We start from the raw sequence: 24,287 nt of genomic DNA, 5'->3' as shown, positions 1-24,287 counted from the left end.
GGGTTGGTATTGCTTGGGTATCTATTCTAAGGTAAGGAATCTGTCACTACGTGTTTCTTTCAGATGCACAAGTTATTTAACTTCGGTAACGATATATCTGTAAGAAACATTAGTAGTGATAGATTCCTTACCGCCCCACCCATCCTCCCCATTCTGCGAACTGATTTCTAGGGTTAAGGTCATCCCTTACAGGGCCCTAGTTTCAGGGCACCAGTGGTCAGTTTCTTGCATGGCTCTGCGTTCCTGGCGTGGAAAGTCGTGTACAGAACTGACGTCCGCACATGAGGGCGGCATCTAGGTAGCTGCCGCGACGTCATCTCGGCGACCACGACGCCACCGACGGACGCGGAGCTACACAATGCCACCTACCAATGCGCAGGGGTACTGCTGGCGAAAATACGGATCCAGTCTGACGCCTGGGGTAATTCTAAGGTAAGGAATCTATCACTACTAATGTTTCTTACAGATATATCGTTACCGAAGGTAAGTAACTTGTGCGATAATAACATTGTGTTATCATCATTTTATTTTTCCTTCTTGCACTGCTCAGAGAGCAGTGGGGCGACGCTTCTTCATCTTAACGGAGGAGCTGCCACTGTACTTGCATTTGGCAGCGATCTTTCGGGTTGATAATCTTTCTACCTGCAGATTCTTCACAAATCCCATCCTCCTTTGTGTCCTGAAGGATGAAAATGGGCAATTTTTGATATGGGTTCCAAGTAGTTTGTTGCACTGCACCTCAACTTACATCACATTGTTCTCATAATTTCCACCTCAATGGCATGGACAACATAAGTGGGGAGCTAAAGTTGACATCTGTATGCTAGGGGGAAGTGGGGCTGCTATATGGTGGAAGGGAAGATAAGGGGCTCTGTGGCTCTGGTGACATCTCTTTTAGCATATATATGTGGAGCCACTCCCCTCTACTAATGTGGAAGAGCATGGAAAAGTTTCCAGATCTAGCCTGGTGGATGGGATATTGAAAGGTGAGGGAGTATCTACCAAAAAGATTATGATGTTGAACTGGTGTTACAAGTAATATTTCCTCTTAAAGCAGGCCATTCTTGTTGAGCATACTAATAATGAAGTTAAATGAAAATGTTGCCTCCATTGTACTAATATTGCTGGTGTGCTTACTTTTGTTAGATAATTCGAAAGGTGGACAAACAGACCGCTTTGCTTGATGCAGATGATCCTGTGTCGCAGCTCCATAAATGTGCATTCTATCTTAAAGATACTGAAAGAATGTACTTGTGCCTTTCCCAGGAGAGAATAATCCAGTTCCAAGTGAGTTTACTTGTAATTTTGAACTTAATATACTGTGTTTTGAAAAAGCAGTTTGAAGGAGGTCCAACATATTGAACTTGGGTTTAATGAATTAGGTGAGTGCTTTGCCATGACAATCTAGAGGAAATACTACGGTTTTCCATTTTAGCAAATGCACATAAATGAATGTAAGACTTTTCCTTGGGGCACTGAGATATTACTGGGCTTTTTCCTGCGTGGGCAGGATTATTTGCCACTGGTGTCTTGGGTGTCTTCATCCACGCGACAAGAGGAGGATCTGAAATACAACATCAAATGATCCTTTAAATGTATGCACTGTTTCATAGATCGAGGCAGTCCTGTAGAAGATGGGAAGCTTTTGAGGGACCCTTGCTGGGTATTGAAGGGGGAGGATTGGAAAGGCATAGGTAGAGTAAACCCCTTCTTTTTCCCTTTGCTGTGTGACCACCTCACTGGCACAAACCACAACCACTACTGAAAACCTCCAGCCCAGGTTTTATATTTTTGCTTCAGGTATTACTTCATGGAAGCGACATGGCCTCTGCTACACAGAAACTAGAGCAAAAAATTGTGAAATACTATCAGTCTCTATAGAAATGTCCATACTGCCAGTTACTCAGTCCCTTTTCTGTGATGAAGCTGGACATCCTCAAGTGAAAGATCCTAAAGAAAAACTGGAGTCACTCAACTAATTTTTACTGCTGTTAGCTATTATAAAACATGTGTGTTCTTATGAGTGTAATGACTTTTTGTGTAAAATATCAATAAATGAACAATCCGGATGGATTGCTCATGTTCCTGGCATCCTACTAGAATGGACCAAAAAGGAAATTAAGGGGACTGATGATTTTTTGACCATTTTGTCAGTGTGGTGCATGCAGGAAGGGAGTCCATTCAGGGCAGCCAGTACTAGTGACCAGTAGAGGTCACAGTCTTAAGTCCCTGAACCGGACTGGTTTTAGAGATACAGTTGGGGACAGGTGGCAAAATAATTGGCCTGCTTCCACTATGTATCTCTAGAGGTGCTGGTTTATTTTGAGAACCTCCATCTTAAAATCTACCAGCTGAGGTTATAGTTTTTGGTGACGAGACATTCACAGGAAGTCATCCTGGCACCGGTGTTCACTGGTCCCTTTGGAGTAAATTGTGACAAGCACGTCACCCGTTGATAATCTCTGGAGCCATAAGGGATAGACAGTGGTACCTACTATTCTAGAAATGTCACAGCTACCTCAGGCTGGTGGAATAGGCCCAAGTTGATGGATGAAGATCAACAGTTTCTGGGTTCCACTGAAGCATTAATAGAGTTAGACATAGCTCCTGTAAGTAGGATCCCCCAGCACAAAAGAAGTTTCATACCTTCTTTTATTATAGTTATTTCTATCTTTTTCCTCAAAATGTCACTTTTACTTGACATCTTTAAAGTCCTTCTACTGGGTGAAGTGTTTGTACTATCACAGAATAGATTTTTTCAGTTAGCATCCCTTCTCTCTTTGAGAAGTGACCCTCCTGTGCGAGGAAGAAGGCGGTCTGTGACTCAAACAGTATATGTGTTGTGCCTCCCGACTTCACGTCCTATGAAAGAATGTCAAATTGTTTAAAAAAACTTTTTGAAAAGGACTTTAAAAGACCCGGAAGGAATAAGACTCAGAGGGATGTTTCAAGACAAAAGAGCTGAAGAGGAGAAGAAAAAGAAAAGGAGGCTTGAAGAAACATCCTCTCATGCACCCTCTGAAAAGAAGACTGCTCCCGAAACGGACTCCCAAAAGGGGAGCTCCAAGGAGACAGCACAGTGGTGAAGATCGTCTCTATCACCTCCACTCTTGATGTCACTCAATAAAAACATCAAAATAAACATCGTCTGGAGCTTTTGCGACGTCCTATTCACCTTCTAAGACAGGCTTGTTATCTTCTCCACATTGACAATATAGAAAACGCGCCTCAAAGTCACAACATCGATGTGTCATCATTGAAGACTCCTCATGCAATGAAGTCTGTCACCATTGGCGTTGAAGAGACTTCAGTCAATGACTGACACTCACATTGCTGTCGACATCAATGTGATGTTAATTTCTAACGTAAGAAAAAGCTTAATCACTATTGAAGTAGAAAAGACACCATCAATCGGAGTCCTATCATTCACCGTCGCAGAGATTTAGAGTTTTTTCTGCATTGTCCTATACTCCTCACTTTGTTTCACCTCTTCTTTGAAAAATGTCACATGAGGCTTTGGACTCAATCACTTTCTCCAACTCCCAAGAAAAAGCAAACTGCTACAGCTTTTGCTGCAATATATCATCTGATATCTCCCAGGCCTATCACTTCAGAACCCCATACTTTCCAAGAGTTAAGACCTCTCATACTATTTGATGATCCTTTAGAAGAACCCTTACAACCTCTGCAACTTTTGCCAACTAGAATGGTACCCAAAACCACATATAGGTCTCCAGTGGGAAGAAGTAGGAGACTTTCATCTTCTCCAGTAAGACTTCCATCCCCCTAAACCAATTTCGAGAAGCAAGAGATACAGGACTCCTGATAGATTTAGAAGTTCTTACTCAAATACAACAGATACACGTTCCTCATATACCCTTAAGCCACCTCTGTCTTCTCTCTCTTGTGTCCCACCGATTAACCACAGTTGGAATGCCACAGGGGTTAAAAGTAAAGCTCTCACCCTATTAACCTCCTTTCTATCAGAGGGATTTCAAATTCTGAATCTTGGCCAGTTTAAATACTCACCTTTTACTGGAGTCCCTCAGAGCTCTGTATTGAGCCGAACACTCTTTAATATCTACATGTTAGAACTAGCCCCTCTAATTTAAAGTTTTAATTTAATTCCAACATCCTATGCCAATGACGCCCAATTGGTCATACCAGAAGTAGATAATAATATTAACTATTCTCTAAGATTACACGATTGCATGACTGCCCTAAGCAACTGGATGAATAGAAACTGCTTAAAACTAAACTCGAGTAAAACAGGGGCTATTCTGTTTGGAAATCTTTCTCCAGTATGGTCTCCGGCTTGGTGGCCGGACAGTCTGGACTCTCCTCCCAACCCGGTTACTAAAGCTAAAAATCTTGGATTTATCATGGATGATAAGCTCAGAAATGACACACATGTCTCGAAAGTTGTATCCTCTTCTTTTTTTGCAATCAAAACCCTGCGGAAAATCTTAGCTTTCAATCCCAGAGATACCAGAAAGACTGTTGTTTCTTCACTGATTTGATCTAAATTGGACTATTGTAATGGCTTGTATATGAATATCCAGGTTAAACATCTTGATAAGCTCCAAGTGGTGCAGAATGCAGCAGCCAGATTGACTCTGGGCATCCTCAAATACCAGTCAATATCTACAGGTCTCCAGGAGCTGCATTGGCTCCCAGTCCGACAACAGATTAAATTCAAGGCACTCTGTGTGGCCCATATAGCCTTGCACAGAGAAGGACCGAAATTCCTGTGGAAGGCCTTCAATTGGCAATCTCCAAGTAGACTTTTACGTTCAACTAATGCAAAACTGATTACCACCATAAGAATCAGGAAAGTGAAGTGGGGAGGAAGGAGTTTAATTAACAACACAGCTAAGCTCCTTCCCATTGTATCTTAGGCCCATAACCCCCCTTCTCGCTTTCAGAAGGGAACTGAAGACTTGGCTGTTTAGGAATCAGTAATGCACTAGCCTAGTAGCTCATGATCTGCAAGCGACAATACACCTATAGGTAGATGCGCTATAGAAGTATATTTAACATTAACGATATTACAACTTTTCATGAAGCTTGAACTGAACCTGCTGTTGGAATTTAAGAACTTTCATTATTTAGAGATTTTGCAACCAAGAATGATCTACAGTAATTCCACCAACTCAATGAAAGTTCTCTAGTAGCCAATCAAGTAATAAATGTGGCTGTAGATTCTGCAGAACTGGCTACCACTGACTACTGCCATGGTCTGCCTATAAGCTGTTGCTTCCAGCTTCACCTCACTGCTATTAGGCCTGATGCACACTTAAGTGATCAATATGCCTTTCTTGGGTTCTGCACTATTTGGTCAGCATACCAGCAATGGAATGCTGAAGATGAAAAGTCAATCAGAAGCCCTAAGGCTCTAATACACCCTTCCATTGCCCGCTCCCGTGGGTGAGCGATATATATGCATTCAGCATTGTGGATAGGCATTACAAAAGACAACTAGTTGCTAAGTATTGTATCTTGTCGATACTTTCTATATTGCAAGGCCATTCCAACGTTGGTTCCTCCGAAAATGTAATCAGTGCACCAACTTGACATTCTGAGGACCGAAATGTTAATTTTGTTATCAAAAAAAGTTATCGAGCTGGCACCACACCGACATAGAGGCCAGGGAGTTTACTCCAGGAAGTTTCTGGTACAAAAGATAGGACCAAAAAAGGATTGGACCTATTATTCTCAAACACATTTATTATGGAGAAGTTCAAAATGCCTGCCTTACATGAAATTATTCCACATCTACGGTACTGTAACTGGATGTGTGCAATGCATACTATCAATCCATCAAAAAGACAAAAACTTCTCTGTTCTAGGTTCTGTGGCATCTTGCATTTACATTGTCCCAAATGCACGGTTGCATGTGAGACCTTAACAATGCCTGTAAGACCAATGGTGCCAGAAGAACAACATCTGGGAAAATAAATCGGTTCTAACTCTAGCCTTAAAAAAATATCTAACATGGTGTTGCATCTTTTACAAGGAGTCCTGATCCACGAGGAGAATCCCTCACAAAATGACAGGTGTATCTTTATCAGGATGGGGTGCTCACGTGAATCACCTATTGGCTCAGGGACAATGGACAGAACAGGAGAAAACCTTCCACAAAAATCAATTTGAGCTGAGAGTGGTTAATTTAGCTGTTAAAGTCTTTCTGCCTTAATTTCATAAATAATCCACAATTCTGACCAGGGGAGACAATACCATGCATTACACAAACAAGCAAGGAGACACGACTGCTGTCCATCGAAGCATAGTTGATTGGGCATTGGTCTCTAGCCAGGAATTTGTCATTAACTACATTAAACATCCCATGCACTATAAATCACCAGGCAGATTTTCTCAGTCGCAATTACCAGGAGAATCACAAGTGGGTACAGAAAACAATATTTTTAGACTGAATCTCTGAAGAGTGTGGGAAACCTTCTGTAGACCTCTTTGCCATGGGACACCGAAGAAAATTCAGTGTGTTTGTATCAAGTCAACCTGAACAAGTATCTCTGGGCAATGCCCTTTGGATGTACTGGTAAGGAGATTTTCTGTACGCCTTTTTTCTGATACAGTTAAACTCCTTGTTAACAGTGAAACTAAGAAAGTCCTCAGCGAAAATGATTTTAATAACCAGAGACTGGCTGAGGAAGTGGTGGTGCCCAGGCATTCTGTAAATGTCGACCAGGCGACACAGGCACCTTCCTTGCAGACCCAATCTGCTCACTAGACTTCAGTCAGGGGCAAATTCACTTTCTGAACCTAACATCCTTGAATTTGACAGCATGACTTCCAAGATTTGAGAATATGGGCATTTTGATCTCCCTCTGGCATGCATGGAAATTTTAAGAGGCTAAACGTCCTTCAACAGGAACATGTTATACCATGAAAAGGAACTATTTTTGTATCTGGATCCTCGACAATTGGCAGAATATGATTTCCCGTGATGAAGGAATCATTATTCCATATCTACTTACCTCAGTCCAAGCTGCAATTTTCATCAATTAGGGTCCATTTAGCAATGATTACTACCTACAGAAAATCTCTGAACCAAATGTTCTTTTTCAAAATACCATTTATTAAAACACTTAATAGAAGGACTTCATTTTCATTCAAACAACTTTCTCCTCCAATGGAGTTGAATCTAGTTTTGTCAAAATTATTGGGCCCTTTCAATAAGGATACATTACAGCCTTTCCTGGAAAATAGCCCTTCTGATAGCCATCACCTCTGCCTGAAGGTGAACACATTAGAAGCCTTATCTTCTACAAAACTCCACACAGTTTTACGTGTGAATAGGGTAGTGATGCAGACACATCCTTCATTCTCCCTAAGGTTGTAATTGAATTTCATATTAACTTGCCAATTACACTTCACATTTTCCCCCAATCCATCAACTCCAACCAAACATTCTCTATGTCACTTGACATTACAAGGGTTCTTAGTTTGTATTTAGATAAAACTAAAGATCTGAGAAAGTCAAATCAGCTATTTACAAATTATGGCCATCTCATACAAGGCTTAACAACCTCTAACCAACCCACTGCTGGATGAGCAGTAGCTTGCATTACCACTTGTTATCAGGAAACCCTTTCTAGAAAAACCAAAAGCACACTCTTCTATGGGGAAAGCAGACATAACAACATGGTTTAGAAAAGTCGGTATTGCTGCTCTTTGTAAAGCAGCAGTTAGTACAAACCTTTGCTAGACAATACTTCTTAGGTTCAGAAACTCAAGCAGATACTAGACTAGGTTAGGAAACACTCTGGTACGTTTTCCAGTAAGAAATGTCTATGCAACCTGATAGTTATGCTTTTTCTGCAGTTATAATTAACTTGAAACTTCATTCAAATGTTTGACTGTCAATGAAGATCCTGTGATTCGGAAGAAAAGGTTACTTACTGGTAGTCCTAGTGATGCATTTTAGATATCTTCATTGAAGTCCTAAACAATCCACACGCCTTCCTAGCTGGGTAGGGTTGGGCACTATTGCAAGATATTCATACAATATTATCCATAAAAATGAAATGGCTCTGAGAGGCAAACGTCAGTACAGTGCATCATGGGAATAGAAAGCTCCTGGTGTCTTAAAGTGAAGGAGGGCTCTCAGACTATATGTTTTCCATTCAGATTATACACTTTCAATCCTTTTTTGAAAGTAAGATGCTGCAATGCAGTTTTGTAATGGATATTTTTTCAATGTGAAAGACTATATACAGGGAACAATTTCACCTCTGATAGGCTCCTAAAGGGTGCTCTTCATCTCATGAACATATGGAGACAGGCACACCGTTTTTCTTTACGCACATGGACAATATATACATATGGATCAATACTCCGAGTCAATGCAGGCAGTGCAGAATTATTGAAATATTTAAGACTTCGATGAAGAGAACCGGTATACTCTGTGAGGGCACCTTGAATAATACTTTTGAGCTCAGTCTTTCTGCCTGAGTGTTCTCAATCAGATGCACGTTTTTCATTACATACACCAACCACATTTATACTTAACGTGGTGCACACTCGTGGGGTGGACTGTGGTGCTCACTTCTGCCTGCACAAGCAGAGGCTATGAGGTTTGCTGTCACTCAGGTCCTCTTTAGTGGTGTGCTATTCTAGTGCCTGTCCTGGCACTTTAGGAGAATCAGGGACAAATACATTGGCAGCTCTACTTAGGGAAACCTATGACAGACAGGACTCTGTCTTAGTTATTGTGTCTACTTTAATTGAAAAGAAAGGCCTCCTGCTAGTTTTTGTGGAATAGTTTTGTGTTCCATTAGAGGGCAATAATGTCATTATATATTGCAGACTGAATGTAATGTTTGCATTGGCATAATATTTGCAAATCTTGACATTTGTGTAACATTATCATACCCACTGTCCAGCCTCAGACTTTAGATTGGTGTAAACTGGGTGCACCAATCAGAGCACTTCACCTATTCGACAGCCATCCGTCCCTGGTCTCCTTTTGTAACCATTCACCTACTCACTCATTCGCCCATTATTTAGGCATGCAGTCAGATTCTTATTTATCCATCAAATCACTGACTCATTCTCACATTTGGGGACACATACACATGATTTATAAAATAATCGAGAAAAGAGAGGAGGGCAGGGAGCTGGAGGAAGGTTCAGCGACTCGAGCAACCAAGATGTCGGGTTGGTGCAAGAGACTGTACTTGGCAACACAACTATTGTGACGAATAGCACACTCTTGCTCGACTCATGGTGAAATCTACCTATATATGATAGATTGGACCAGGACCTTTCAGTGGCACCACTTCAATTGACGAGGCCACGATTCACTCACTTATTAAAACCTTTATCACCCTTCTGGTCCTGAAGAAGCACAAGGGATCTTCTCCTGAGACCACGTGAAGCGTGAAACATGTCGGACTACTGCATTTCACTTTCATAAATAGCATATCATCATTTCAGCTACTGAGGGCTATTACAAACCTTGAGCAGCATTCAACCTATTGGTTTTTTAACCATGACAATCTTTATATAGTCTACTCACTCTGTATACCCCCTAGTCATTTTTTAACCCACCACACACCGCCCACCCATCACAAAATCAACACTGACCTGCACACACCTTACGGCTGGATAAACGAAAGATCTCCGATAAAGTGACCCTTCGGGGACCTGTAGGGCTTTGCAGTGCCGCCCCAACGAGGAGCCCCGCCCCATGATGAAGCATGACCTCATTCGGGGTGTGTGAGGGAATCAAGTAAAAGTCTCTCCGACTTCCTCTGTCTCTTAAATGACATCTCTCGCACCTTTCTCATAGGAACAGCAACTCTCTTTAGTGAATGATTTATAAAATAGCCAAGACTTATGCAAAACTTGTTTGCTTCTCCTTGTATATTTATTTCGGTTAGGAGTTTCAATTTGCCACTGATGCCCTCTTATTTCTCTCGCTGTCTCCACAGCAAATCTTTAAATAATTAGCAGTAATGCAATCAAAAAAACAAACACCTATTATTCTCAGTTCATGTTAAATGAAAACACTAGTTCTCACGCAGACTCGTGCTAACGGAATTCACTTGGTTTAAAACCAAGTTTGTATTTTATGTTTAATTTTTAATATATAATGCACATTTCTTACACCAGCTATCGTCACCAAAGCGGCTGGCTGTCGGCTAAAAACAATGCTCTCAGTAAATTAGTAATCCTAGTCTTCAAAACCAACGAATGCTCTTCTATTCTCAGAAGATAAGTCCCAGCTCGTAGCGTACGTTCAGTGAACTTCAGTGTCCTGGTCACCCCCACACTTCTGTGAGCAGCTTCCAAGTCCGCTCAGTCTTATTCCTTTCTTTCTGGCACTCTCACAGATAAAAGGCGCTATCCTCTGCCAACCTCTTTCGATTCTGCTCTCAAGAATCACTGCGTTAGGTGAATTATGATCAGTAAGTGCACAGCAGCTAACTTTCACCATAAATCCACTATCGTAAAAGTGTATTTTTGAGTCATTTGTGTTGGCTTGTCTATGTTAAGAAATCGCCACTCATTCATATCCTTTTGTATGTTCCCTGTTCAACATGTAAATTGCATACTTTCTATGCCACTATACAGCGTTTCTAGCCAAAATGCTGTTCCTGCTACTACCAAATAAACTCTGCCATCTTGTGGTCATATTGGAGCATGCTCTGTATAAGAATCCTGTTTCTTGCAACACAGTAATAGGTTGGCATTAGAGAAGCAAACTCAGTCCTCACGTTAGTGCTGCACAGTTGCGCAGAGTTTTAATTTTCGTTTACAAAACTATTCAGCAGATCATTTCTAAGATTGCTTCATGTCTTGCTGATCTTGATATTAGTGCCTTTAATGCCCTGATCATGGTGCTCTGTACACGAGCATTAAGAATGAACTAGGTTTAAAGGCACTAAATCATTTCCTGTGCAAAACACTAGCAAGTCACTGGGAACACACACGAATGTTATTAGCTATGACGGAGCTAATATTGTCTAATAACTTCTTTCTGTTCAAAGAGGAGTGGTTTAAACAGACCCAAGGTGTAGCCATGGGCTCCAGATTTTCACCAGCCTATGCCAATATATTTATGGGATGGCTGGAAGAAGTGTTTGTCTGGGGCACAGGGGCTAGTCGTTGGAATGAACACATCCTATATTGGGGAAGGTTTATTGATGACTGCCTCGTGATATGGACAGGAACAGAATCATTGTTGTATGAATTTTATGATTACCTAAATGACAATGATATGAATATTAGATTCGCCGCGAGTCACAGTACCACAAAAAGAATATTTTTAGATGTGGAACTATACGTAAAGGACAATTGTATTCAAAGCAGGATGTATCGTAAACCAACTTCCTGTAGTGCAATCCTGCATGCAAAGAGTGCTCACCCACGGCACCATATGAAAGCAATCCCTTTTGTGGAAATGATCAGGGCAAGGAAGAACTGTAGTGAAAAATCACAGTTTGAGGAGTGTATCAAGGATATGGAAAGGAGATTCCTTCAAAGAGGATACTGTAAACAAGATGTACTAGTGGCAACGGATAGGGTACTGAAAACGAAACGCATATCCACCCTAAAACCTTCAAAAAATAATACACATACTGTGCAACATATTAGGGTAATTACGGATTACACACCGAATGGAAATATTTTGTTGAAAAGCATGAATAAGCATTGGCTCATGCTAAAATTAGATAAAACTTTAGAAAGCCATATTGGTACGCAACCTCAAATCACATTTCGCAGAGGAAGAACCCTAGGGTCAGTGTTAAGTCCCAGTTACCCGCAAAGGAAACAACCAGAGACGTAGTTAGATCAGCATTCTAAGGGTTTTTTCAAATGTGGGCATTGTGGGATGTGCAAGTGTGCCAAAGATAAAACTAAGCAATTTCAGATTAACAATGGCAAAGTATATGACATACTAATATAACCTGCAGCACCAAATATGATAATGTAAATGTACCAAAATATATGTAGGAAGTACTATACGAATGTTAAAAGAACATACGAGTGAACATTTAAGAGCAATTAAACAGAATGACATATGGTATCCCATTGCAGAGCACGTACACAATTGCATAACCCAGGATGACAAAAAAAGTTTTAGATTCTTTGGAATTGGGCATATTAAAACTGACTCACCTGGTGTAAATAGAGAACTCATGTTGCGGAGGCACGAGGCAAGGTGGATCATGCGTTTAAGAGCCGTAGAAGACTGCTTAAACTTCGATCAGGAACTACAATACTTTTTGGGAGACTTAATAAGGTCGGTTATGAATAATGACATTAAACAGATTACATATTGATTCTGGTGACATTGAGACTTACCCTATAATTAGCAGAATTTATAGAATACCTAATAAGTGTGCTACTGCATGGCGGTTTAAATAATCTGATAAATAATGAGCATTACAATAGGAGAGCTTTTGATTGTGTAATGTGATCAACACACAATTTGTTTGGAATCAATGAGTAGCAGATAGTAAAAAGTTATATGGCGGTATGCGAGGTGAAGCTATGGCATTTGGTTATAAAATATTGAATATGCTGCCCATTTTCTGAATTAGTTGTCGAGAATTTATGATCGTTTGTAAGTGAGGTGGAGTTACCTACAATTATTTAACTGGTCGCAGACAATTTGTGATGATTGGTGCATGAGGTGAAGTTACCCATAATAATGGATCGCTAGAAATGTTATCAAACATCTTTATATATAAAAGGATTTATTTGGAATGAGGAACCAATTAACATTATAATGGTTCTAATGGAACTGTCTACAGACTGCCATGAATGCGTTTTAACACTAGGTTAAGATGGCGCTGAAAACAAATGGGGGCTGGTTGAGTCCGTTTTTAGTTTCTGATAAAGATTATTTTACCGTGAACCCGGAAGACGGCTGGTCCTCGCCTGTACTCGGGTGCAGAGATACAGAGACACAGAGAGGTAAGAGGAAAAGAGGGGTTCCTCAACTCTTTTTCTTCAGTTGCATTTTAATTCCTTAACATGATACCGTAACGGTAACTTGACCTTTCGGTATCTAGTCTTCCCGCTAGGAGTCGGGAGAGAAAGCGACGGCGGTTTGACATTTCACTGGGCTGTATTGGGCCTTGAAATAAAACGGTAGGGATACTTCAACCTTTCACTATGAAATACATTGCCTTAAGTTAATTAGTGAGGGCAGCTTCCAAAATCTGTTGCTTTGGGTTTGTGTTTCAGATTTTGAACAATATTTATAAGCGGACTGGAGATTACAGCAATTTTGGTCGATGAGACACTTACATAGCGGACTTGGGATCAAATTACGCCATAACTATTAATTTTGGAAGGTAAGGGAATGGCGATTTGATAGTCTGATTGACTTTAATTTCGGCTAGTAAGGTTTAAAATGTAAGGCACTAAACAGAACGTTACTTGTTTATCTAGATTTGGAGCTTGTTCTTTTCACGGAAAATTTTGATTTTAAAAGGAATAAAGTAATTGGATGTAAGACTGACATATGCCCTTAATAAGGTAGGAGTTATTGTTGAAAACGTGGGGGTTATTGATTAAGTATTTTGCACTGATAAATCTTTGCCTCGCGCACTCTGGAATAACAAGAGACTTTATTTTGCTCTGATATAACAAACGTATTTGAGAAACTCTAAGGTACCGGCGTCTTATGACGTGTTCTTATATATTATTCACGTGGGCTATATAGACATAAAAACACTTTGGTTTAGTCAAGGGACTTAATAGTATGACCACAGTATCACAATGAACTGGATGTAAGGAATAAGTGAAATGTTGAACTTCTTGTTATGTATCAAAGGTGACTTTAAATTACGTGTTATATTAAGGAAGGCACAACCATTTTAATTTGGGCTCGTGTAGAAATTTGTTGCACTGGCTGTAGGCTTGAATAGTCCTTTGCACGAGGTTGTCAAAATATGGGCTCTGTGGCACTTATGTAAAGTGCTACAGGATGTGATTACAAATGATTACTTTGTATTTTTTCCAGCCCTGAGGAAGCCTTGGGTTATCCCTACCACGGCGAAACGCGTTGGCGTAAGGGATTGGAATTTGATGACATTAAGGAAGAAAACAACAAGAGCCCAACGGAATTTTGTTGATTTTTGTTTCTTACATACATAATTGAATCATAGAAGTGCATGTGTGCTCCAAAAACATTGTTAAAGTATTGTTCAATCGTTTGATTGAGTTTAGGGAAGTAAGGTGTTCTCTTCCCCCTTTTTTGGATGCACCAGGAGTTATCATTATTCTTTGCAGTGAATTAAGTGTAAATTACTATATGATCGCCAGTATATCCTGTACACCCAACAGTATTGATGGTGAAGGGTAGTATTTAAATTTTGTGTGGTAACCAATAACGATAGCACCCTGTTTCGTCCTGCAATTTTGCGAGTATGTCACTTGAGTCCTTGAAATATATGTGGATTGCTGTCCCATATTCAAATACAAATTTACTGATTACATTTGGTGAGGTGCCTTCAGTGAGAGGGACTAAACTCGCTATCTCGCACAGCGTGTTCAGCTGTTTCGTACTCATTTGCTGACCAGTTTATCAACCAGATCTACTATCTCAGGCTTGTTTACAAGTCTTCTGTATGTCACTCTTATTCGGAAAGGATTTAGTTAATCTATTGTTACAGTAAAGCTAATATCACGCTTGTAGGTGGCATAGAATGGGGAACAGTTGTGCAGTGTAGAAACTAATTAAAGAAAAATTGTGCTCGCAGACAAAAATAAACGTATTGTGTAACAATAGAAGTAAAAGGGCCAGTCGTTGTGGGCTGTAACAAAGGCAGACCAAAGTGGTACCAAGGAGGGACTAACAAGCCTTTTTATGTATCAGAAGCCCCTGTATTTGCAATCCCCTAATTGATTGATTCTTCGGCTAAACAGAGCTGCCGACCCCCCCCCCTCCTTCCCCCTCCCCCCTGCGCCTTGAGACCCTCACGGGTGAGTAGCACGCTTACAATCCCCTGATTGAGAAGCTACCATTTAAGAAGTACTATGACACAAGCCAATTACAAATATGGGAGGAGAGTGGGCGGGGCTTACACTGCATACCCTAATACAACATGCCTCGCAGAGTGAGCAGCGCATGCGTGCTGCCGCCAGGCTCATCTTAAAAAGTGAAATGTTGGAGTAAGCAAGGCCCTACAGCAAATGTTTGTTTAGAATGTCTAGAAAGAATGTAGGTGATAATTTACAATTTTGTTTATTTTTTTACAAAGGCCACTCCATGTCCAAAAGAACCAAATAAAGAAATGATTAACGATGGAGCTTCCTGGACAATCATTAGTACAGACAAAGCTGAATATACCTTCTATGAGGGGATGGGACCTGTTCATGCACCAGTAACACCTGTGCCTGTTGTAGAAAGTCTTCAGGTAAGTTTAGTTATGTTTAGTAGATAAAATAGTCAAATACAAAAATTACAAGCCTTCAGTCTATGGCTGCAGTGGCTTCTCTTAAGTTGGGATCACACTTGTATTGTTCAGGATCATTTATGCAGTGATAGACGTTTTATGTATTTTCCCATATTCCTGAGACTATTTTCCACAAAACGAATATGGCAGTTAGCCAAGCATTAAAAGCTGTGCATAGATTCTGACAATAATGTATATGTTTCTCTCAACTGTGAGGATTATCAAAAATTTCACAGAAGTCTGCCATCACATGTTGCAACCAAGAAGATGTTATCCATGCCTCCCTTTTATTTCTGAGTTTAAGGATTTAGCTTCTAAAGATGATGATATTCCAACACAAACATGTCTGTTTTTAAAATGCAGCAGTAACCAACTCACTACCTAGATTTGTAGAGTACTATATACTTGGGGATCTTTATGTCCAAAAGTATAATTTGAATAGGATGCAATTCTTGATCCGTAACCTCGGGCATGCTTTCCTGCTTTCAGAGACCATTATTTCTAAAAAATAAAAGAAATAAAAAAAAGAAATGCGCTTGACTTCAGTATAATACCTTGACAGGTAGCCTTGCATATAAAGAGTTGCAGCGGTCTAGCCTTGAATTAATGGCACCACCAACTACTAGTATTTTTAGGTCTCGCCTGACCCAGCGCATGCGCTGGTCTGGCGAGACTTATTGAGAGGGCTCCAAAAAGTGCTACCAGGCCAGCCTAGGGCTACAGTGCGCGGGTGCGCGCGCCGTGCTTGACTGCATTACTTTCGCTTTGATCGCGATCACTTTCCCTTTCGCGGCCGCTTGTTCTGATAACCTCGTCTTCATGCTTGGTAGCGATGACCTTGTTCTGCTTTATGTTTCACAAAGAGGTGGGTGGGATGCTACATAGGAGTGATACAAGATCCACTTTGTGCACTAACAGTCTGTGGTCACACGACATACAGGATGACTCGAAGTATACAAGGCACTTTCTGTCTTTTGGTAGCTGCTGAGTCTCTGCTCTGAAGCTCGCTTTCTCTGGCCTGCCTGTATTTTTGTTGATGCTTTTCAAACGAGCCTTATCTAGAGCTTTACCTTAAGGCTACACTTGTGGCATTTGCTGGTTCCATCAGTATCATGCTTTCTTTGGGATTCTTTTCTCTTCTGTACATTTCATAGTCCAGGACAACTCCAAGCTGTGGTGAATGTCAAAGAGGGAACTGCCCCCGCTCTAATCCTAGTCCCCCCTCCCATTGCCTTGTGTGCGGGGCTTAACATCAACGGAAACCGTGAACTATTGGAATTAAGGGATGAAACTATTAGTCTTCAAAGGCCTCTCCTCCTCTTGGTCCTCTTCTATCAAATATACCGAGTCAACCAATATAGGATACAGTTTGTAAGTAGATAAACATTATTTTTCCCATATAGCTTTCTCTGTACTATGATAATAACACGGAATTGCACCCATTCACTGCAGTATTAATACATGGGTGAGTGTATGTTAATTAGTGCACTTTTTCTAAATAACATCTTATTGAGCCACATTTATTTTTACAGCTATGCATAAAAAGATTGTATCGTTGTTTTGATCTGCTTTTTGCACTGTTAAATTCAATTAAATATCTCTTTCTCAAATTACAATTTCCCAGTGAACACCACTCACTGCAACGCTTGCAAGGATGCATATAGCAGCCCTAGCTGCGATTCAGGAAGTGTTGGTTCCTAAATATTTAATGTGAGCATTATTTAATTAAAGTCATTATGGGTTTATCAGACACCACGCATTTCTAATCATTAATTCATGTAGCCAGGATGTGGCTGCAGGTCTACCCAGTACAAGCTGGTTAAATATACCAGTCAGTGACAACCTGAAAGGCAACGGAGCCTTCGGAGTCAACTACTCACATGTAATGACTAAGGGGCATATGTATCAAACCCTTTTCCCGTTCGCAAACGGGCCGATTCTCAGAATCGGCCCGTTTGCGAACGGGAAAAGGCCTTTTGGGATGTATCATCCCAAAAGGACATTGCAAATTAGAGAATCGCAAAATTTGCGATTATCTATTTTGCAATAGCATTTAAGGAATCGCAAATTGCGATTCCTTAAATGCAATGTATGAAGCCTAGAAAAATTGCAATTTGGCCGTAAGAAATCGCAAATTACCACCAACTTCAAGTTGGTGTTAATTTGCGATTTCATTGAAAAATGCACTTTTTGGCATTTTTCAAAGTGCCATGTGACGCACAGACATGCCCTTAGGGCATGTATGTGCGCCACATGTGCATACATACATATTTCAGGGGTGCAACAGGGTGTCCTTTTGACACCCTAGCACCCTTGAAATTGCATACTCATTTTTCGATTCTCAAATTGCGAATCGCAAAATGAGAATGTCTTTCCATTTATTCCTATGGGCCTCCTAGCCCATAGGAATGAATGCGAAGGTTTTCCTTAATTGCGATTAGCAATTTGCTAATCGCAATTAAGGAATGCCAAGGAATCGCAAAACATTTGCGAATTTTTTATTACATCCCGTTTTGAAATTCTCAAGTAGCGATTCCCTAAAAATCGCTATTTGAGAATTGCAAAAACGGAACTTGATACATATGCCCCCTAGCAACTTGACGCAACCATATTATTTATTAAAATCATATGCCAGAATTACACTTGTTACAACAAACAAAAAATGGACGGAATGCTGACAATGCATACATTCTCCCCCAGTCAAGAGATCTGGGTTAAATCCATCGTTCTTTTGCCCACTACACCACCCCAGTTTAGACATGGCCATATGCAAATCAGTCTTGACCCTGTGCCTCATGGGAACAGTCCAGCCCGAACTGCCAAGCCATGTCTTCCCTGGACTGGAATCAAGCATCCTAGGACCGGTTTCTGGCTATCAGCCGTCATCAGCCAGGATAGCTTGACTCCAGTGGCGTAGTGAGCACGGGTCCCACGTCTGGGAATACCCATCCCACTTAGGGCGAAAAGCGTTACAACAAACAAAAAATGGACGGAATGCTGACAATGCATACATTCTCCCCCAGTCAAGAGATCTGGGTTAAATCCATCGTTCTTTTGCCCACTACACCACCCCAGTTTAGACATGGCCATATGCAAATCAGTCTTGACCCTGTGCCTCATGGGAACAGTCCAGCCCGAACTGCCAAGCCATGTCTTCCCTGGACCGGAATCAAGCATCCTAGGACCGGTTTCTGGCTATCAGCCGTCATCAGCCAGGATAGCTTGACTCCAGTGGCGTAGTGAGCACGGGTCCCACGTCTGGGAATACCCATCCCACTTAGGGCGAAAAGCGTTACAGCAAACAAAAAATGGACGGAATGCTGACAATGCATACATTCTCCCCCAGTCAAGAGATCTGGGTTAAATCCATCGTTCTTTTGCCCACTACACCACCCCAGTTTAGACATGGCCATATGCAAATCAGTCTTGACCCTGTGCCTCATGGGAACAGTCCAGCCCGAACTGCCAAGCCATGTCTTCCCTGGACCGGAATCAAGCATCCTAGGACCGGTTTCTGGCTATCAGCCGTCATCAGCCAGGATAGCTTGACTCCAGTGGCGTAGTGAGCACGGGTCCCACGTCTGGGAATACCCATCCCACTTAGGGCGAAAAGCGTTACAACAAACAAAAAATGGACGGAATGCTGACAATGCATACATTCTCCCCCAGTCAAGAGATCTGGGTTAAATCCATCGTTCTTTTGCCCACTACACCACCCCAGTTTAGACATGGCCATATGCAAATCAGTCTTGACCCTGTGCCTCATGGGAACAGTCCAGCCCGAACTGCCAAGCCATGTCTTCCCTGGACCGGAATCAAGCATCCTAGGACCGGTTTCTGGCTACCAGCCGTCATCAGCCAGGATAGCTTGACTCCAGTGGCGTAGTGAGCACGGGTCCCACGTCTGGGAATACCCATCCCACTTAGGGCGAAAAGCGTTACAACAAACAAAAAATGGACGGAATGCTGACAATGCATACATTCTCCCCCAGTCAAGAGATCTGGGTTAAATCCATCGTTCTTTTGCCCACTACACCACCCCAGTTTAGACATGGCCATATGCAAATCAGTCTTGACCCTGTGCCTCATGGGAACAGTCCAGCCCGAACTGCCAAGCCATGTCTTCCCTGGACCGGAATCAAGCATCCTAGGACCGGTTTCTGGCTATCAGCCGTCATCAGCCAGGATAGCTTGACTCCAGTGGCGTAGTGAGCACGGGTCCCACGTCTGGGAATACCCATCCCACTTAGGGCGAAAAGCGTTACAACAAACAAAAAATGGACGGAATGCTGACAATGCATACATTCTCCCCCAGTCAAGAGATCTGGGTTAAATCCATCGTTCTTTTGCCCACTACACCACCCCAGTTTAGACATGGCCATATGCAAATCAGTCTTGACCCTGTGCCTCATGGGAACAGTCCAGCCCGAACTGCCAAGCCATGTCTTCCCTGGACCGGAATCAAGCATCCTAGGACCGGTTTCTGGCTATCAGCCGTCATCAGCCAGGATAGCTTGACTCCAGTGGCGTAGTGAGCACGGGTCCCACGTCTGGGAATACCCATCCCACTTAGGGCGAAAAGCGTTACAACAAACAAAAAATGGACGGAATGCTGACAATGCATACATTCTCCCCCAGTCAAGAGATCTGGGTTAAATCCATCGTTCTTTTGCCCACTACACCACCCCAGTTTAGACATGGCCATATGCAAATCAGTCTTGACCCTGTGCCTCATGGGAACAGTCCAGCCCGAACTGCCAAGCCATGTCTTCCCTGGACCGGAATCAAGCATCCTAGGACCGGTTTCTGGCTATCAGCCGTCATCAGCCAGGATAGCTTGACTCCAGTGGCGTAGTGAGCACGGGTCCCACGTCTGGGAATACCCATCCCACTTAGGGCGAAAAGCGTTACAACAAACAAAAAATGGACGGAATGCTGACAATGCATACATTCTCCCCCAGTCAAGAGATCTGGGTTAAATCCATCGTTCTTTTGCCCACTACACCACCCCAGTTTAGACATGGCCATATGCAAATCAGTCTTGACCCTGTGCCTCATGGGAACAGTCCAGCCCGAACTGCCAAGCCATGTCTTCCCTGGACCGGAATCAAGCATCCTAGGACCGGTTTCTGGCTATCAGCCGTCATCAGCCAGGATAGCTTGACTCCAGTGGCGTAGTGAGCACGGGTCCCACGTCTGGGAATACCCATCCCACTTAGGGCGAAAAGCGTTACAACAAACAAAAAATGGACGGAATGCTGACAATGCATACATTCTCCCCCAGTCAAGAGATCTGGGTTAAATCCATCGTTCTTTTGCCCACTACACCACCCCAGTTTAGACATGGCCATATGCAAATCAGTCTTGACCCTGTGCCTCATGGGAACAGTCCAGCCCGAACTGCCAAGCCATGTCTTGGCAGTTCATGAGGCACAGGGTCAAGACTGATTTGCATATGGCCATGTCTAAACTGGGGTGGCGTAGTGGGCAAAAGAACGATGGATTTAACCCAGATCTCTTGACTGGGGGAGAATGTCTGCATTGTCAGCATTCCGTCCATCATTTGTTTGTTGTAACGCTTTTCGCCCTAAGTGGGATGGGTATTCCCAGACGTGGGACCCGTGCTCACTACGCCACTGGAGTCAAGCTATCCTGGCTGATGACGGCTGATAGCCAGAAACCGGTCCTAGGATGCTTGATTCCGGTCCAGGGAAGACATGGCTTGGCAGTTCGGGCTGGACTGTTCCCATGAGGCACAGGGTCAAGACTGAATTGCATATGGCCATGTCTAAACTGGGGTGGCGTAGTGGGCAAAAGAACAATGGATTTATCCCAGATCTCTTGACTGGGGGAGAATGTCTGCATTGTCAGCATTCCGTCCATCATTTGTTTGTTGTAACGCTTTTCGCCCTAAGTGGGATGGGTATTCCCAGACGTGGGACCCGTGCTCACTACGCCACTGGAGTCAAGCTATCCTGGCTGATGACGGCTGATAGCCAGAAACCGGTCCTAGGATGCTTGATTCCGGTCCAGGGAAGACATGGCTTGGCAGTTCGGGCTGGACTGTTCCCATGAGGCACAGGGTCAAGACTGAATTGCATATGGCCATGTCTAAACTGGGGTGGCGTAGTGGGCAAAAGAACGATGGATTTAACCCAGATCTCTTGACTGGGGGAGAATGTCTGCATTGTCAGCATTCCGTCCATCATTTGTTTGTTGTAACGCTTTTCGCCCTAAGTGGGATGGGTATTCCCAGACGTGGGACCCGTGCTCACTACGCCACTGGAGTCAAGCTATCCTGGCTGATGACGGCTGATAGCCAGAAACCGGTCCTAGGATGCTTGATTCCGGTCCAGGGAAGACATGGCTTGGCAGTTCGGGCTGGACTGTTCCCATGAGGCACAGGGTCAAGACTGAATTGCATATGGCCATGTCTAAACTGGGGTGGCGTAGTGGGCAAAAGAACGATGGATTTAACCCAGATCTCTTGACTGGGGGAGAATGTCTGCATTGTCAGCATTCCGTCCATCATTTGTTTGTTGTAACGCTTTTCGCCCTAAGTGGGATGGGTATTCCCAGACGTGGGACCCGTGCTCACTACGCCACTGGAGTCAAGCTATCCTGGCTGATGACGGCTGATAGCCAGAAACCGGTCCTAGGATGCTTGATTCCGGTCCAGGGAAGACATGGCTTGGCAGTTCGGGCTGGACTGTTCCCATGAGGCACAGGGTCAAGACTGATTTGCATATGGCCATGTCTAAACTGGGGTGGCGTAGTGGGCAAAAGAACGATGGATTTAACCCAGATCTCTTGACTGGGGGAGAATGTCTGCATTGTCAGCATTCCGTCCATCATTTGTTTGTTGTAACGCTTTTCGCCCTAAGTGGGATGGGTATTCCCAGACGTGGGACCCGTGCTCACTACGCCACTGGAGTCAAGCTATCCTGGCTGATGACGGCTGATAGCCAGAAACCGGTCCTAGGATGCTTGATTCCGGTCCAGGGAAGACATGGCTTGGCAGTTCGGGCTGGACTGTTCCCATGAGGCACAGGGTCAAGACTGATTTGCATATGGCCGTGTCTAAACTGGGGTGGCGTAGTGGGCAAAAGAACGATGGATTTAACCCAGATCTCTTGACTGGGGGAGAATGTCTGCATTGTCAGCATTCCGTCCATCATTTGTTTGTTGTAACGCTTTTCGCCCTAAGTGGGATGGGTATTCCCAGACGTGGGACCCGTGCTCACTACGCCACTGGAGTCAAGCTATCCTGGCTGATGACGGCTGATAGCCAGAAACCGGTCCTAGGATGCTTGATTCCGGTCCAGGGAAGACATGGCTTGGCAGTTCGGGCTGGACTGTTCCCATGAGGCACAGGGTCAAGACTGATTTGCATATGGCCATGTCTAAACTGGGGTGGCGTAGTGGGCAAAAGAACGATGGATTTAACCCAGATCTCTTGACGGGGGGAGAATGTCTGCATTGTCAGCATTCCGTCCATCATTTGTTTGTTGTAACGCTTTTCGCCCTAAGTGGGATGGGTATTCCCAGACGTGGGACCCGTGCTCACTACGCCACTGGAGTCAAGCTATCCTGGCTGATGACGGCTGATAGCCAGAAACCGGTCCTAGGATGCTTGATTCCGGTCCAGGGAAGACATGGCTTGGCAGTTCGGGCTGGACTGTTCCCATGAGGCACAGGGTCAAGACTGATTTGCATATGGCCATGTCTAAACTGGGGTGGCGTAGTGGGCAAAAGAACGATGGATTTAACCCAGATCTCTTGACTGGGGGAGAATGTCTGCATTGTCAGCATTCCGTCCATCATTTGTTTGTTGTAAAGAATTACACTTGTAGCATTATAGTATGTAGTGTGAGAAAACGAACGATACAACAATGCTATTTTTATTTTGTAGCTTGACTAAAATCAATGTAACATGTACCACAACATATTTGAATAGCTAACTGCAAAAAATGCTTATTGCATTAGCAGGCAGCGTGGTGCTTTTTGGAGCCGGTAACTGAGAAACCTAAAAAATGTATTTTCTAAGATTTACAGTTATAAGGAAAAAGCCTCCGACTAAAATATAACAGCCTTTGGGAACTTAAATACACACTGGTGTTCAGTGACTGGACTCATTTGCTATTTCAAGTAATTTAACTCTGGACTCAACAAGTTTGCACATTAGGAAAAAAACCTTGTATCCTTGGTGCAGTCCCAAACAGCCCTGTCAGCGGTGCCCAGCCAAGGCACACGGGGCTTCCTTGCTTCTAAAATATTTAACAAGTCTCGTTGTAAAGGTGGATGGACCCAGAGTGATTTCTGTATTGCAGGACAGGAGCCGTATTTTGCTACAGCTCCCCTAATTGCATATGGAACGGTAAGAGGCACATACTGTACCCCCGGCTACGGTTTGCTTTGCAAACAATGATAATACAGTGACGTGAGGCCTGCCTCATGGGCCACACAGTCCTTGCTTACATTTCCGGGTTTCCGTTAAATTTAGTGTTTGATGTGAGATGCCGCCTCTTTTGCAACATTTAATTTCGTTTCCTCCTCCCCACTGAAGACATGAAACGCCTGCAGTAATTATTCTTTGCCAACTGTTAATGCAGCAGAAACTGCATGTATAATGTAACAGTCAGGAGGCCTGCACCTTTCGAAGCAGCCGCACCAATGGGTTTCAAACACTATGAATGAATGATAGCTGCTTCAAGGCGCTCCTGCTTTAATCTGGCAGGCTGAATCCTATTCAGTGGCTTCCCCTTGTATTCGTGTCTAACCGCTTCTCGCCGGCCCCGTGGCTGCGACGAGTTGGATAAATCAATGAGTGCATGACGTCATCTATTTCTG

General features: G+C 43.1%; 1 protein-coding gene across 1 annotated transcript in view; it reads left to right on the top strand.

Moving 5' to 3' along the window:
* Positions 1-24,287, top strand: part of RBPJ (recombination signal binding protein for immunoglobulin kappa J region) — a 237,082-nt gene that overhangs the window by 153,013 nt on the left and 59,782 nt on the right. The window contains exons 8-9 of the mRNA XM_085642306.1: positions 1,147-1,287; positions 15,243-15,398. Of these exons, the coding sequence (XP_085498432.1) occupies positions 1,147-1,287; positions 15,243-15,398 (297 nt within the window). The remainder of the gene's footprint in view (positions 1-1,146; positions 1,288-15,242; positions 15,399-24,287) is intronic.

Source organism: Triturus cristatus, chromosome 2_2 (assembly GCF_964204655.1).
Source record: "Triturus cristatus chromosome 2_2, aTriCri1.1, whole genome shotgun sequence".
Taxonomy (NCBI): Eukaryota; Metazoa; Chordata; class Amphibia; order Caudata; family Salamandridae; genus Triturus; species Triturus cristatus.
Note: the sequence above shows the minus strand (reverse complement) of the source record. Positions and strands in the feature narration are given on the sequence as shown.